We start from the raw sequence: 18,691 nt of genomic DNA on the forward strand, positions 1-18,691 counted from the left end.
TGGTGAAGGGGCGGAGTTTCAGGAGACAAAAACATGCTGTATTCAGTGTATAAGATGCACCCAGATTTTCACCCTCTTTTTTGAGGGAAAAAGGTGCATCTTATACTCCAAAAAATACAGTAGTTCTGTGTAAGAGCTCTAACTTCAGTGTCTTGGATCTGGCACCTACTGTAAGTGGACAGCCAAGAATAATTCATGCAAAATGTAGGGATCTGCCTGAAGAAGATCAATTCCATAATCACAAAGACAAGTTGAAGCAAATGAAGAAAATGGTTACTTATTCTGCCTCTGTTTACCTATATTTGACAGTATAATTGCAATATACTGTCATTACTGGCATTTATGAATTGGATCAAACCACCTAGAGAACACTCCTGAAGAGTCCATGCAAAATGACTCGAATGAACATAATAGCAATTGCTCCAAATATTCTGTGTAATACATCTGTCAAAATCCTAAAGAGTGTCATAATGAACTCTTAATTGGACACTGGGATGCTCTTTGGAGAATATGCAATTTTCTTGAGTGATACATGTCTTCACTATTTTTCCTATATGCATTATACAGTTTATATGTGCAGTCTCCGCATTTCCAAAAAGCGGAACATGAATCATAGATCTCCAACGGGGCCAGGAGACAACAAGTGGCAAAATATATGTCATGACTTACATACTTCCATCTGACGTTAGGAGCCAAGTACAAAATCCAAGGAGTTTTATTTGGACGTGTTAGAGTGGAACTGTATTTCAGACCAATTATAATGGTCATAAGTCACGGATGGAAATTATGGCTCTCTGGGTATTACTGAATTAAAGCTTTCAGCATCCAACCATTAACTGGCTAGGGTTACTGGGAATTTAACAACGTATCTAAGGACACTTTTCCACTATCCTTAGCATAGTTGAAGCAAGAACTTTTAACTTTTTCAATTGTTTTTCTTAGGCCGTTGCATTAATACTTAGAATTTCATGTCTGCCATCAGGAAACGATGGAAGGTTTGTCATAGTTCAATTAGCAAATGAGAATGAGGGATTAGGAATAAACCTTTTTATTAACTATTTACAAAGGGCCATTGCAGTCTTTATGCTTACTTCCAGGGACTGTGCTTTGTACTTTCAAATTATGAGACATATATAGTCAAACTAAGATACTATTAAAATTAATCTAAAAAATCTAAAGATTTGTTTTTCTTTAAGAAAATGTTGTCTCCCTTTTATCTTTTCCTTGATCTAGACAATACAGCATCTATACTTACGAGACGAAATGGCTTTCGAAGGCAAGAACAATCCGTTTATTATTTGCCAATATTCATTGTAGACAGTGGCTCACCTTCCTTGAGTAGCACCAATACACTCACGATTCGAGTCTGTGACTGCGATGCAGATGGCATTGCCCAAACGTGTAATGCAGAGGCCTACATCTTGCCAGCTGGACTTAGTACTGGAGCACTCATAGCAATCCTGGCTTGCGTGTTGACACTGCTAGGTATGTCTGTGTGGTTTCTTCACTGAAGGGAACAATCTTCCTTCAAAATACTGTTATTTTCACTTCTTAATCAATGCCTTTTTATTGCAAGAAATATAGGGGCTAAAATAGTTTTTAAGATCATCTCATATAAAGGTCCAGATTTTCTTCATCTCAGTAGATGTGGTTGCATCTGATATCTCTTCAGATGTTTATAACATTTAATTCCTGTAATGTCTGATTTTTTAAAAAAGTAACTTTTTTGGTGTGTTTTTAGAGTGACTAACAGTTAACACAAGAAATGAAGATGTGTAATTACAAAAATAAATAGCAAGAAATCTTAGACTTATCAAAAATCAGGCAGTGGTGTTATTGTGTTTAAATCGATGGAACAGTGTTTCACAAGTTTTCATGGTAATGATATCTGATGACCTTGGGTGGAAATTCGATAATGGGAGGAAACATTTTTTCATATATCCTGCAGCCAGTTGAACATTTAAAAGACAGACACAACAATGTGAACTGAATTTGAAAGAAGCCAGAATTCTTATCAGGTCATTTTACACTGCATATAACATGTGCTTATGCAGTCTTATTTTTATCTCATACAAAGCCATCAAAATCTATGATTGTTACAAAACTGATCACAGATTAGTTTATTTGGAAGTTATGTGAATGTACAAATTTTAGACTCAAAATGTGTGCTCTATTCTTTTTTAAAAAAACTGATCACGTAGAACTAAATTACATTAGCAAAATGGTAGTAAAGCAATATATTAAGGAAGCACTAAAATGGGTTACAATCTCTTAAGTGTAGACAGTAAGCTCTGAACTGTGGTAATGTATGTTTATTCAGTTATTATCCAGTGTTTTATTTATTTTGTAATTATGGCTTTGCTTAGGTCTTGATATTTCTGGACAAATAGAGTTTGTACAAAGTTAATCTAAAATACCTATTTTACTGGAGAACATTTTGCATTTTCTATTTATGAAATCATTCCCATTTATATAATAAACTTTGAACTGAAACTTTTCACAGCCCTATCACACACTAGAAACTTCCAATCACCATCTGTATGATCTATTTCCATAAATCTCCTCATGTCAAAGGGCATTATAGAATTCTGCTTGCTTAGAATTAGTTCTTAAACAAAACAATTATATATGGAATGGAAGAAATCCACTTATAGATTTACAAGAATATTTAAAAATACATTCTTTTCTCAAACATAGCAATTCAAATAGTCTGGAAAGGACTTGATGAGAAAACGGTAACATCACTAATATTTTGATATGCCCATTTCTTCATGGAGATCGCTATTTCTTCCTGGTTGTCAAAAATTGCCCCTGTAGTAAAATATAAAACTATGCTAAGAAAATGACATGTATTTACAGCTAGGCTCTTTCAGGCTTTATCTGGTAGGTGGGCTGGAACCAATTAGATAAGCCCATAGGAAAATCAAAGGATAAGTAATATTTATTGAAGGAAGTAGAAAGACAATATCCCAGAATTTACTCTTAATTATGGAACTAGCCTTATTTATAAATACAGGAATAAATTATTTTTACATTTAATTTTTATCTCCACCCTAAATGATAGAGAACATGCTCCTTTTCTTTGTTGGGGGATTTATTTGTTCCTTTTTGTCCCTTCTTTTTACAGTGATAAGGTTTATTTTGATCTGGTTGCTCACTGTGTAGAATTAACTCTCAACAGGTGTGCCAAATTCAGATCTCATTATAACTCTTGCTTTTTCAGAATTGAAACTCCTTTTCCTAGCTTTTTCTGCTAGCTTTCTAAGTGTTTCTAACTTTCAGTTTTTTTAACTTTCTGTTTTCCTTTCTGTTTAAAAACAGTTTTCACCAAAAATATTAGGTGTAAAAGTTAAGATGACAGTACTTTACCAAGCACTGTAATTATTGTGCTGAGTAATGATAAAAGGAAAAGACTCAGATCTTCATATGGCCCTTTACCTTATTAAAGCTCACAAACACTTTTCATAATTGATATATTAAATCTAGAAATGCAACTGGCACTAAAGCAGATTTGAAGGCAGATTCAACTTTGCTGAGAACTCCAAGTTATATTGAAGACAGTATAACTTATTAGATATAGAATAAAGATTAAATCCATACTTCTAAACAATTCCAACATCATTCAAAGTATTCTTGCTTATGTTACTGCCGTGCAAATCCAGCATAGTGGAATGACTCCAGGTTTCAAAATTTGCTGTAAACTTATGTTACACAGTAGTTGAAAACTTTACCTGTAAGTCAAGATGGAAATCTGATTTTACATTATTTGCCTAAAACATAAGTAAATGCCTAAAACTTATTTAGTAATTTGCAAAATCATATGAAAATTGTTATGATGTGTGTCATTTCATTTACACTGTACATAATTTTTTAAGAGAAATGAAGAAAATTTTTAATGTCTCTGAAAATAATATGGCAGCTGCAGTATACTTTTTTCAGTTAATATCAAAGAAGCATAAGAATAACTGCTTAATATTCTAGTTATAATTTTGTGCATATCAATAACTCTTTTTCCATATTTTCTTCCCACCAAGTTTTATTATATTTGAACATGATGCAGTGTAGTTCACCTACTTTCCAGAGCTGCTTAAGTATTTCACATAGGATACCTGATTTGTAGAAGGTCATGTAAAGTTCTTTTTCAGATCAGGAATAAGTAAATTTTTGTAACTATGGATTGAACTTAATGGTTTCTGAGAACAAAGGTCATTGTATTACAATACAAGGGACTGTATTTCTATGGAGTAGGATTTTTTAAAAAATTACCTCTAGTTTTGTGCCATAGTTTTTACCTTTTCAGCCTCAAAGTTTGAAAGAACAACTTATTAGATTTTGTTTTGTTTTAATAAAGACAGTGTGGTGACTTTTTGCAGTTCTGCATGAACCTTTTAGGTTGCATGTATTTAATTTGGATCTAATTTTTATTTAGGGTTTGCCTTTTTATACAATATTTCCTTTCAAAGCAGTTTAGGAGAATCAAATAATGGTTGGGTAATGAAACATCTATAAGGAAACAACCAAGTTCAAAGAGCACGAGGAACTCAACAGTTCAGCACTGAACTATAGATATTCTCTTCTATTGGCATAAAACAATATGTCAATAATAAATAAATGCATGCATATATAAATCTAAAATAAACCAATCATTCACATCTAGAACTTGCATTTTATTGAGCAATCAGTAAAAGCTTTGTTGCAATGATTAAAAAAACACTATGTAAGTTAAACTAAAATGTAAGAAATAGAAATGAAGATATGATTTTGGGTAGCTAGCTAGCAAGTCAAAGCTGTATTTTGTGGGAAACAATGTTACAATAGCAGAGATAAGTAGACTCTTTCAGCACTTAAAATGATCTACAAAGTTGGCATATTCATATTAAACCAGTGGAGGTAGCATATACGCTAATCATATACGGAACACTATTATGCAGTTAGACTTCAATAACATCAACAATCTTCCATTCAGAACATGCTTCAGTGAGTTTAGACTGACTACCATTTAGAATTGAAACTTCAATGACTTTCTTAAGCATTTAATATTTGTGAATGTATTAAGAACAGGTGATCCTTAATGTACAACAGTTCATTTAGTGACTGTTTGAAGTTACAACAGCACTAAAAACAATGACTTATGACTGTTTTTCACACTTAGTACTCAGCAATAAGTACCCAGCCCTATTCAATTGGCCTTCTTATGGGATATGTTCCTGACTTGGAAAAAGCAACTTTTATTGCATAACTGTTATCCTGCTCTTGCCGTTATTTAAACAAAGGTGTAAGTTTGGGGATAAGGTTTCCTTCCTGTCCTCTTGGACTATGGGTATCCTTCCAAGAAAACTCTTGTGCCCTTAAGTCCATGTAAATAAAAGCTGGAGACACATTAGATTATAACATATTTATCCCTTGGGTTCCTTCTTCCTTTTCCTCGGTTATCTTTGTTTTGGTGAAGACAGGTCGCAAATAATTTGTAAGTTAGCTGAAAACAAATTTGGAGTATTTTGTTCTGAAGCCTAAAAGAATTTTGTACGGTGAATTTCATTATTTGTTTAGCCTAACACTAATAAGAATCCCAGTATTATAAAAGCATACACGTTTATTTTTATACAAGCTAAACGTATGATCACAATCCTCTAGCAAGAATATAGTGGTGAGAAAGGACGATTAATGTAACTGTTAGCCTTTAAAGTACCTCAAATTCTTTGTCGCCTTTCTGCTAAAAAAAAAAAAAAAAAACACCCTAAAATAGCTATATTTTATTTTAAAACTGGTGTTGGCTGATATTGGTCTTTTTTTTTTTTCAAACATGTCATCATTGTTAATTTTATAACTCTGTCCTATAATAGTTCCCATTCAAATCCAGCAATTAGTACATTGGAAGCAAAATTGGCTAGTTTTTCAAACATTTCCACGGATTTTGCATGGCTGTTCTTACAGCTTTTATTCGGATAGAGGTTAAAAATTATTGTGCAAGAGCAGTTGAAGTTATTAGAAATTAATATTCTCCTAAAGTCATTTATATGCTAAATTGTTTAACATTTCAAAGGACTTTTTTTTTGTTTGGCTTCAAGCAATCATGAGCTGTGTAAGGCAAAGCTGCATAAAACATTCTTTTTTATCTTGCTTTTTATTGTACCTCTCAGCAGATAAATCTACTAAGTTTCATATATTTTGCACTTATTAGCAGGTATTTAACTCCCCAGATAAAGTCTGTTGAACATGTCACAGTGTGAAAATACATTTTCACTGGTGTAATGAACAGATTAACTGCTTGCTACATGGCATAGTTAGTAACTTAGAATAGCCAAAAGTAATTTTAAAAGAAAGAAAAGCCTAGCAGATCCATTTGGGGGGGGGGGGGGGTGGATTTGAAATATGTCATAAATATATTATTTTTTCATTTTATAAAACTTGAAGGCTGATATGAATCCTACCAGTCTTATATAGTTACTCCATGAACCCCTACGGTAACTTTTTGTTTTCCAATTGATATGGAAAATATGTGCCAGCTGTCATCTTTATTTTATTCCAGGTTTCTTTTCATTCTGTACAACCATTGACATGTTCTTTTATGGAAAAAATGTATTTAGTGTAGTAATTATAGATGTTAAGATCAATTTTTCAATTCTTTGCACCTACAGTACATTAAGAGCCATTATTTTACATTGTGAAAATGATAATTGCGAAAACACAAGAGGTCATTATTAAAAAGAACCCATTGCAATTTGGATTATCATGGATTTCCTTAATATGTCGATTGAGTTTATGAATATTTAATTAATACAAATGTATAATATAATGTTTTGTTTTTTTATTTTGCATAATGGTATAACTAGATCTTTAGCAAAGTCATCCTTAAAAATAAATGTGTTGTGTAATTTTAAATTTGAGTGGTGTGATTGGATTATGTTTTTATTGATTCTTAATATCACCAGCAAATAATTAAATGGGTATATACAGACTAAGTATTTAAGTCTTTTCAGTAATTCTGTGAATATCTTATCTCTAAAGCCACCAAAAAATTATCTTCAATATTAGAAATGTCAAAAAAATGTTGTTATCCAGTAAAGTGATTTGGACCAATAAATATCAAAATCTTTATGGTTTCTTATTGCAAAAAAAATCCCCAGATCCATGATAGGTATTCTGCATGTTAAAGCAAAGTGCTCTGTGTTATAATGCTTTTAATGCATGAACCACAAAAGTTGTTAAATAACAGCTATTATTTAACAACACTGAATTTTCCAATCAAGGATCTGATACTTTATCAATAATCTGTACTCATAGATTTCAATAATAGAGTTAACTTCCCAAACCCTGACAGTTAGAGTGCACATAGAGAGTTTATAAACATGCTTTTATCGTTTGGGCAATTAAGAGTTCAGAAAAAGGTCTCTACAGTTAATGGCTGAGAGGCTGTAATTTTCAACTTGAATTTGCTTTTAAACGTATGTTTTAGCAATCTGTACCAAATAAACAATACATATGATGACATTAAATCAGAATGAACATAATAATAGATTCTTTAATGTCTAAAAGCATTTAAAGCCACTTTAAGGAACTATAAGGAATCCCAAACAAACCTTATTGTGTAACCATCAGAAAACTCTTTATCTTGCATAATTTATAAATAGTTTTACTCTGAATGGGGAATGTAATGAATTGGGGATTAGCTTGATTCAACTTTGCTTAAAACTTTACTTTTTCCATTGCAGTGCTTGTCTTGCTGATTGTTTCAATGAGGCGACGGAAAAAAGAGCCTCTTATTTTAGACGAAGAGAGAGATATCAGGGAAAATATAGTCCGATATGATGATGAAGGAGGTGGAGAGGAGGATACCGAAGCATTTGATATGGCTGCCCTGAGGAACCTCAACGTCATTCGTGATACCAAGATCAGGAGGGATGTGACTCCAGAGATCCAGTTCTTGAGCAGACCATCTTTTAAAAGCATCCCTGATAATGTTATTTTTCGGGAATTTATTTGGGAAAGGTTAAAAGAAGCTGATGTGGATCCCTGCGCTCCACCATATGATTCCCTCCAGACATATGCATTTGAAGGAAACGGTTCAGTGGCTGAGTCACTCAGCTCTTTAGATTCGGTCAGTTCAAACTCTGATCAGAATTATGATTACCTCAGTGACTGGGGGCCTCGTTTCAAACGGCTTGCAGATATGTATGGAACTGGACCAGAAAATTTGTATTCATAGCCTTTGAACTTTTTTATGACAATGCACTAAAGGAAAAAGGAAAGAGAAACTCAGTATCTGGACTAAGAAAAATCTGTAAATATTTCTCCATCTTTTTTTAAACTTTTTTTTCTTTGACTCAGTGAAGCTTATCTTAATTTGAAAATTGTCCAAGGAACTGCACTGAACAACAAATAGTGAGCATCAAATGGCATTTTGGTAAAATTAAGATGCTTGGCCATATACAAATAGATAGCAACCCTCATATCTCATATACCTGCAGAGGCAATTAACCTCTAAGAGTAAGTAACTGCACTGTGACCTCAATGAGCCAATGATACCCTGTAGATGCCTTCTGAGTTTTGCTGGGTTGAGACTTCAGAGTCTCTGCTTAGTGAAGGAATGGGGAACAAGTTCATTTACCATTTAAAATAGTATTACAATATATTGTATACTATTAATGCAAGGTTTCATCTTTCATTTGCAGTGTTGCATGCAAGTTGCTGGCTCAAAACAATCCAACACAGTGACTTCTATTTGTTTCAAAGGCTACTAAGTCCAAAAAAATCTATATCTGTAAATATCTGGGTAATTCTGAAAATAGACTGCAGTTCCTATTCTGAAAATCTGCAAAATATGCCATTGCCTTATTACAATTGTTTGCAGGAAATGTGAATTTGAAAAGATGGAACGTGATTCTCACAGTTTTGTGATGCCTATGTAGGTATGGGGGGAAAGTTGCTGTCTATATCTTGATTATTATTAATATTAATATGATGTCTTCTGATTCATACAGAAGTTTTTTTCATTTTTTAAAAATAAAATGTTGACATGTAGAGGTATGTTCATTTTGGAGTTCTGACCTCCATTTACATTCAGGTTTGTTATATGCATTGTGGTGTTAGATACTTGGGAACATGCTGTTTTTTCCCTCCAGTCTCAGCTACATGAAGGAAATGAAGCATGGAAATAGAGAAATTATAGTAAAGCAATTGAGCTAGCTATTCATCTCTCCAAGAGGAACACTGCTACAAGGACACATGGCTGTCATTGTTCTTCTGAGCCATTACAATGTCTGAGATTTTTGAATAAAGTGTTTGTACTTTGAATTTTCAAAAGAGACTACAGATGCAGCCAGGATTGTCTCTAATGGAAGTTTTAGTTTTTCAAGGTCATCTGTTCTATGTGCTTCGGCAATTTAAACAAACCTGCTCCTTCTATCAAATTCCCTACCTCTTTGCTACTGTGGAATCACAGAAAAGTACTCTTTTTACATTTCTTTCATATGTTAAGCAGCATGATATGATTAGCACCAATTCTGTCTTCAGATACTCACAAGTCACAGAAGCATTTTTCTCCAGGGAGGTCACTTCATAACGCATCATTTCTATACTGGTTCAGGTGTGCCAAACTTGAAGGATGAATACTGCAGTTCATTAAAATAATAGTAGGGGGTGGGAGGTTGGTGCAGGATTTCTTAGAATATGACAACTTTTATGGTTCAGGCAATATTTATAATTTAGCTGTTATTAGAAAATAAGACATGGATTGAAGTAGAATAGTGCTTTATTTTAATACTTTGTTTTCTTCTCTCTCTCTCCCTCTCTCTCCCTCTCTCTCTCTCTCTCTCTCTCTCTCTCTCTCTCTCTTCACCCTCCCTCTCTTTTCTTTAACAAGGACCAGTTTTGAAAACATTAATTATAGCTACAGCTCTTGTAGCAAAAACTCTAGAAGATATTATGAACTCCCTAGAATGGAGAAATTTGGAGCATGTTCTTATATGAGCATTTCTGAATCAAGAAGCAAATGGCTTGACTCTTACCTAAATTTAATTTATATAGACACATGAGCTAGTCAAGCCAATTCTTAAAGGCAGATAAACAAATAGAAAATCAAATCAGGGAGTAATTGTTGAAATTCCTAATATGCTCTGAAGCACTTTAAAGAAGAATGGTAGGGATGTGTATCCCTTCAGATGTGATTCCAAAACATTCAGAGCACACAAAAACATGAACATCCATGACTTTTTAAAGCAGCCACATCTTTTCCCCAAGATTGTGTGGTAGCTTGATATATATGACTTACAGACACATACCATATTTATACAAAGGGATAGTATCAAGATCACATGAAGCGTTAATACTGCTTTACACTACATTGTTAAGACTACACTTAGAATATTATGTCTGGTTTTGGTCACCATGATACAAAAAACTTATTGAAACTCTAGAAAGAGTGCAGAGAAGAGTAGCAAAGATGCTTAGGGGACTAGATGCTAAACCATATGATGAAGGAGGGAACTGGGAATGTCTATCTAATGAAGACAAGGACTGTGGGTGACATGATAGCAGTCTTCCAATATTTGAGAAGCTGTCTCAGAGGAGGGGAATCAATGTATTATCCAAAACACCTGAGAACAAGACAAGAGATAACAGATGGAAGCTTAGCAAAGAGAGATCCAACCTAGAATTAAGGAGAAATTTCCTGGCAATGAGAGCAATCAGTGGAATGGCTTCCTCCAGAAGTTGTGAGTGGTTTATTACGGGATATTTTAAAGAAGAAATTGTACATCCATTTTTCTGGAATGATATAGGTCGTCTGCTTGAGCAGGTGTTTGAACTAGAAGATCTCCAAGGTCCCTTCCAGAATTGTTATTCTGTACCTCCACAAAGACTATTTTGAAATCTGGTCCAAAACAATATTGGCCCTTTAAAATTTAAGAAGTTTCTTATATATAAAAGCCATTAATATAGCTGGACTATTACACAGTTTTATTCTCTACTTACTGAACTGGAAAGAACATATACAAAAATCAGGGCACTGTCTAAGAAAAATTTGTGCCTTCACCTAGAAAGTTAAGTACCACTATAGAAAGGCTCGTCTGCCTTTTTGAAAACCTAGGTTAGAGACCATATTTTTCAATATGAAATGGTTTCTTTTATACAATGCTTATGATGGATGAATCTAGACGGCATCAAGAACTGAAGGGAAATCCCCTTAAGGTTTTGTAATTCTTGCAGCTCAGCAGTGTCAATGAACTAAAAGTGGCCTTCAGCTTCATTAAGGAATAAAGTTTGACCATGCAGAAACACAATTATTTACCTTGGGTAACTTTTTTGTAGACAATCATTGTTTCATAATTTAGTAGACATATAACCATTCATATATGAATATTTTGTAATGAACTCAAAAAATATCTTAACTCTTCATCACAAATGTAAGATTTCAATAAAAAGTTAAAAAAAATAACTGTATAAAACTCAATAACTATCAATAACTAATTGAACTGCAGGAGTTATGTAGCTGTTGTATGAGAAGATCTTGTAAAAAAAATCACCTTGTTATTAGACAAAAAATATTCTAGTTCAAGACCAGAATCCAAAGAACTATGCAATTAAATTACATATCAATATATCCAAGGTGAGGTTTGGCATGTGCTTCTCAAATAATAGTCTATCATGTCATGTGGCAAACTCCTACTTAAACTCAGGGGACCTTCAAAATTGATTTCTTAGCTGACATCCTTAAAAAAAAAAAGAAGGAAAATCCCATTGAGCATAGTCAACAAGAATCTTTAGTTATGTCCTGTGTATTCTTACTTGGTCAAACATTAAAGTATTAATGTATTTAAATAAATGTATAAATGTATAAATAAATAAATAATTTAACTTTAATAAAGTTAAAGTTAACTTTAATAAAGTTAAAGTTAACTTTAATAAAGTTAAAGTTAACTTTAATAAAGTTAAAGTTAACTTTAATACAGTTAAAGTTAACTTTAATAAAGTTAAAGTTAACTTTATTGATGAACTGGACTTATTTCTAAGGAGACGTGCATAGAATTATACTTTCAAATCTGTGTTACTCTTGGTCAATATATTTGCATTTAGATTTTAACATATATCAGTTCAGAGTAAATCACTATAATGTACAAATTTTCCTCTCTTATTCTTTTTTATATAAAGCTGTATGATATTATTTCTATAAAATATTGAGAGCATTATTCTTTTTGTTACCCAATCTATACTACCTGAAGCATTAAAAACCCTTCAATGTTACCATTGGTTATATCTCTCTCACACACACCTTCATTACAAATATTTTAGTTAGTTTTTAAATTATTCTGGGGCATATACCTTGAATGGATCCTGTAACAAATAATTCCAGTTTGTTACAAATAGATTCCATCTCAAGTATTCCAGATTCATCCATTGGAATGAGAGGGAAATTGCTCATAAGTGAGGATCCATGTGTGATCAGATTATGCACCTATAGCAATTGTTGAATTGTGGTGCTTAGCTACATCATGTGAAACCAGTTTTTAAATTGTTTTTATAGATCTGATGAGTAATTATCAATGAAGTGTGCAATATGCATTATTTTTCTTAGTTTGTTGTACATCTTGTTATTTTGTTATGCCATAATAGACATCCACAATTCTTGTAGCAAAATCAATTTCTGACCTAATACAAAATTATGCATTAGATATTAACATATTACCATAGTGTATCAATAGATGAACTGTTAAAATGAAATATAAGTAACATTTGTGACTTCTGCTGATATTAATTAGACTAAAATTAACTATGGTTTTGTATACGATCATTATATTTATATTTTGTCTGTCTCGTTTTCCAGGATTTTCTATTCCACCAAAATTATTCTATAATTTTTAAAAAAAGTGTGCAAGCTTTGCATTTATTTCACATGCAACACAGTACATGTTTGAACAGTTGTACATCACATTAAGTTTACATTTGCACTTTTATACCCAACTTTTTTTTAAAGAATGTGCACATTTTTATGCAAGTCATTTTTGCTGAGACTGCATTGCCAAGTTTGAGCAAGTTCAGAATCTCAGAGTTAACTCTATTGGATTAGTTCTGTTTAAAATCTGGGCCAAAGTCACAATTTCTAATGCTGATACCTGTAATATATAAAAGAACGCAAAAATTATTTTCTACTCTGTAACGTGTACTTTTTTGCTAGCCATATCGTATTTTTTAAAAATGTTATTTTCCTTTGCTTATATTCCATTGGCAGGGAAAATGTATAATTCCATCACATTGTTGGAATCAGTAGCACTGATGTTTCACCTTCCTTTAAAAAAAGTGCTAAGCCATGATATGTTTAAAAATGGCAGTTGAAAAAAAATCATCTGGAGTTTGCATGGAATGCTTGTCCATAACCAATGGTTTACAAATTATAGTTACATTACTAATTACAAAGGCTGAGCTCACATAGCGCGTTAAGTTGTATTCAAAGAAACTACAATATAGTTTAGGACAATATGTGATAATCTTCCAAATTCATGCAATTGAGATTACTTCTGAACACAGCCACGATGTTCTGTCCTGATCTTGCTAAAACATATAAGTAACCAGGGTTGTGCTGCTGTTGCTCTGTTAACAAACAGAATTTTCACTACAGATGGAAGGAAAGAAGTGAGAAAGGGCTGGTGGTCCCAAAAACCCTCAATGGGTTCCTTTCTCTTCCTTATTGTTCCCAATTGAGACAGAAGAAAGATATTGATGCCATCAAGTCACAATGAGTGAACCTCTTATCTCTTGGTCTTCCTCAAGCATCCAGAATCCACATATGGATCAAACCTGGGGTGGGATTGAACAATTTTAGTGCTAAAAAACGCTAAACGCTGCTTTAACGCTGCTAAAAAAAATTAGTTCTCTGCCTGGTTGCTGGTTGGGCATGGCCGTGAGGACATGGCCTTGTAGGCTTCCTCCACCATGGAGGAGGGGGGCATTTTTGCCCCCCCCCCCATGCTCCAGAGGCATTCTGTGAGCCTCTGGGAGAGCGAAAATGGCTTCCCCCAGGCTCTGGAAACCCTCTGGAGGCCAGAAACAGGCCCATTTTCCAACTTCCAGTACTTCCTGTAGGTCCTTTTTTCACCCTACCCAGGTTCTGTAGACTTTCCCTGAGCCTCCTGGAGGGCAAAAACAGCCTCCCCTGGGCTCTGGAGGGAGGAAATGGACCTGTTTCCGGACTTCCAGTACTTCTAGTAGGCCTGTTGTTCACTCTCCCTTGATGGCATAATGAACAGGTTACGTGGAAACTCCTGGGATGTTGGGCAGAGCAGGGTGGGGTGGGCAAGGTCAGCCCGTCCTTGTAACTATCAATTCAGTGAACCAGATTAAAATTAACATCTGGTTCACCTGAACCAGTCCAAAGCGTCTGAATCCCACTCCTGGATTAAACTGCAACCCCCACCCCGCCCTTCTTTCTAGCTTCACCCTTGTAAGACATTCAGGTCACTGGATATGATTTTTTTCTGCTTCTTGTGCTTCTCCCAGCATTATTTCACCACTTTCCATGTTTGTTACTATAAATGAAATAACATTGTTTTAACAGGACTGATAGCCCTCATAAACTGAATAAAGGGCTCTGATATGGTTCTAAGCCCCTTTTAATATAACCTATTGTTAACAAGCAAAACAAACCCAGATATCTTTTATACACATGATATCTACATCACCTTTGTAACACACACTTTATTGGACACTTAACAAAGGTAAAACAAATATAAAAGGAACAAATCAGCTCAAAATCCATTTTTCTGTCTCTCTAAAACACACATTCAGACACAAAATGTATTATGACTGCTTTAGCGCTTTCTGGCACAATTACAGGTAACTCTTGACTTACAACCCCAATTGAGCCCAACATTTCTGTTTCCATGCAAGAGAGTTGTTAAGGGAATTTTGCCCCATTTTACAACCTTTCTTGCCACAGTTGTTAAGTGAATCACTGCAGTTGTTAAGTTAGTGGCACAATTGTTAAGTCAATCTGGCTTCCCCTTTGGTCTGCTCGTCAGAAGGTCGCAAAAGTTGATCGCATGATCCCAAGATATTGCAACTATGAGTCAGTTTCCAAGCATCTGAATTTAGATCACATGATCATGGGAACACTACAATGATTGTAAGTGTGAAAAATGCTCATAAAGTCACTTTTTTCAGTGTTGTAGTTGTTGTAAGTCGAAGGCTACCTGTATAGTGCAATATCTTGTTGAGACTAACTATTTATCAACTCTGAGTAGATATGATATCAAACCAAAAACTGGAGATACCATTAGACCATTCAAGTTGAACCAGAATTTTTAAAACTCTCTTTCTCTCTTCCTCCCTCCCCCTCTCTCATCTTCTATCTATCTATCTATCTATCTATCTATCTATCTATCTATCTATCTATCTATCTATCTATCTATCTATCTATCATCAATCTATCATCTATCCATACAGCTATCTAGCTACACAACCCTGAAAAATACCACACATTAGCAGGATGGTATGGACTATTAGTTAAATGGTTGCAAAATAATGCAATGTAGCCAAAGGGAAGGATATGAAAGAGCCATTTAGATCCTTTAAAAAAATAAAGATAGGAAAATAACATCTGAATGCTCCACCAGTCTCTTAATTACTTTTTCATCTCTCCTTATATAGATGAGCTTTTATTTCATTGCAACTTAATAAGTATAAAGCTCTTTTTCTATGTGACTCTCTGGCAAGGATGCTTTAATGGCAAAATTTAATAGCTGTCAGTATAGTGCACTTAATCTCATAGAGTTGATGTCCTTGGGTTCCTTAGGTTGCTTGCAAAAATAGGTATTGCAATGTGGGTGGAAAAAGACAGTATTATTAGTAGCAAATGTATTTTATAGTTCTTGTGGAAGATTGCTGAAAATAGAAACAAGTAAAGTGTGGTTGTCCCTTGGAAAGAATATAGTAACTGAGAGTTGGCTGCCTGAAAAACAGCTTGCTAACCTCTCTTAATTGAAGCTTTCTGGAACTTGTCACCTCGGAAAAATATTAGGAATATCCTAAAATGCCTTTCCTCTTCACATAAAAATGTAGTGATCAGCGTTACTATTTAAATAAAACTACAAGGGCTAGCCAAGTCATTCACAGCCTGGAGAGTCCACAAATTCAAAGAAATAACCTTATTTTAGTTTAATGAGAGGTCTTGTCCTTGCTCTTCCTCCCTTCCCTCAAAGCCGTCTAGGGAAATAAAGGTGATGAGTATAACTGCAACTTCATACTACTACAATGTTTCTCACCTGAGCAACTTTACGAAGTGTGGACTTTATCTCCCAGATTTCCCCAGCCAATGCAGACTGGGGAATTCTGGGAGATGAAATCCATTCTTCTCAATGTTGCTTAGGTGGAGAAACTCTGCAGTATAGCCAATTATATAGGAAGTGAATGGAAAGGGGAACATGTCTGAGATGTTCGCAGTAAGGCTGAATTTAAAAAAAAAACAGAGGAAACAAGCCAAACACATGGAAGAAAAGAGAAAGCCAGTGAGGGTAGATTGGAGAAAAGAGAGAAATTGTGACATTCAACACAGTGTGTGGAACTGCTCCCAGTAGGTATTTGCTTAGCATCCTTCCCACTGTGCCAATTCCACTGATGGCACATAAAGAAAGTGACAACTGTTGGGATTTCAGTATATACCCAGAAAGATGTCTCAAAAATCAATGTGTCGGTAGACAATTCTAATGTAATAATAATAATGCAAATATAATGTTTCTGCTCAATTCATTTATTGCATAAAGTGAACAATCAGTTCCGTGTTTGCTTGGCCATTATGGCCGTGCTCTGAAAGGTGCATAAAGTAAGCCTAACACATCTAAGGAGCATCTACAATAGAGATCAGTAGCAATTGCTTACCTTGCATACTTGACCACAGTTTAATGTGGCATTATAATAAAAGTGGCTGCATAATATGTCCTCCTCTTCCTCCTCCTCCTCCTTCTTTCTCTCTCACACACACATAACTTGAAATAGCAGAAGGAGGAGTTGTTATAAGGAGCAAGCGTCTTTATGTGCAGAGAGCTAGCATCAATTGACTTCAGTGAAAGCAGAACAGATATTTTCAAGGTCAAAACTGGGCCTAAGAGAATTGTTCTCTCTGAGCTGCATTGTAAAGCAGTTTTAGGCAGGAAGGCAGATGCTGTTTATAGAACTAGTGGCTGCCATGGCAGTATACAATACAAAGGGGGTATGGTGGGAAATCACAATTGTTACAGCATTTTACACAACAAACAAACAAACAAACAAACAAACAAATCTATCTTGAGGGGAACTTTCTAGTCAGTAAAAAAAAACAGGATGTTTAAGATACTATTTTAATCCAGGTAGTATACCCACTTAATGAAAACTATTGTGGACTATAGCTGTGCAAATAGTATTGCAGTACACTGTTTATCTGATAAACTATGGAAGCTCAGAATCTTAATGGTCCAATTTTCAATTATAGCTGAATATCTGATAAATTGTGTTTCTTAACTGGGTTGACTCAAAGTTCAGTTACATAAAAGGCCTGTTTAACTTTAGCCATATTTTTTTCCCTTTGAGCTCTTTGGCTGCTAATTGTATCATTCAATATATATTCACGAGTCCTTTTTGCAGAACTGAGTAGTTCCCACCATTGTAATTTCTTCCCCAAAACTTAAATGAGTGCCTCCATTCTCAAATCATTATTGGAGTAAATATGAGAACATATGCAGATGTTGTATTTTTGCAATTAAGGAAACGATTTTCATCTTCCACATGAACCTAACATTAGATCTAATACATTGATCACCATCCAAATATCTGAATTGCTGTCATTGAAATCTAAATTTAGCTTTTCAGGAACATTTCTAATTACACACCAGTTATTTTTCCATGTAAATCAAGAATAGAACAGCGGGCTAGTCTTATTAGCAAATCTAATAGGATTTGAAATAGTTATCTTATAATTCCATCAAACATGAGATGAGAAAGCTTTTGAAGAGGCACTTTTTATTTTGGATGAAAGACAAATTGGCTGCACAATAGACCAATGAGATGAAAGTATTGCAACAATGAACACTGAAGTTGCTCATGGCCAGAACATGCCATTATTTATCTTCTCTCTTCTCTTGCAATAATCAGGTTCTAGCCTCAACTAGCCCAAGGGCAAATCGTATGTTGAAAAGACAGCTTTCAACCACATCTTTCAATCCATTGAATTCACGTTCTTGGAAATGTGTAGCTAGTTTATTTCAAATTCTGCTACAAAGCTTTCTAAAGAAGGTATCTGTTACCTTATATATGCCAGGAGCATATTTTCAGTTCAAGCAGAATTTGAAAGTGCTCTAACCATTATATTGCTGGTTACTTTTTTAATTATGAAATATTCAGCTCAGAATGCAATTCTGCTCAGTGTTTAAGCTTTCATTTAAAAATGTGTAAACATCAGCCTGCGGTGACCACAACTTGATCATCATGAATGCAATACTGAAATGAAACTTCAGGGAAGAAGCCATTTGATACTTTTCTCTTTTTAACGTTCTATTGATAAAGGAAAGGAATAACATGCTCCTAATGCAATTGACATTCTGCTTTTACTATAAGTGCAAAAATTCTGCAAATGGACCTTCCACCATCATAGTGGCTGGTTCATCCAACATGCTAAGCTGTGATGTTTTTGTGAACTGTAATTTATTGGCTAAGCTATAGTGACTGGGTT

The 18,691-nt window shown here is 34.3% G+C and overlaps 1 protein-coding gene across 1 annotated transcript in view; it reads left to right on the plus strand.

The window, feature by feature from the left end:
• CDH7 (cadherin 7) overlaps window positions 1-13,192 on the plus strand; it is a 124,078-nt gene extending 110,886 nt beyond the window's left edge. The window contains exons 11-12 of the mRNA XM_014055044.2: window positions 1,234-1,485; window positions 7,713-13,192. Of these exons, the coding sequence (XP_013910519.2) occupies window positions 1,234-1,485; window positions 7,713-8,206 (746 nt within the window). The 3' untranslated portion in view covers window positions 8,207-13,192. The remainder of the gene's footprint in view (window positions 1-1,233; window positions 1,486-7,712) is intronic.
• Window positions 13,193-18,691: the final 5,499 nt, after the last annotated feature.

This window comes from Thamnophis sirtalis, unplaced genomic scaffold (genome assembly GCF_051295495.1).
Source record: "Thamnophis sirtalis isolate CommonGarterSnake01/CBP01778 unplaced genomic scaffold, rThaSir2_p1.2 scaffold_2, whole genome shotgun sequence".
Classification (NCBI taxonomy): Eukaryota; Metazoa; Chordata; class Lepidosauria; order Squamata; family Natricidae; genus Thamnophis; species Thamnophis sirtalis.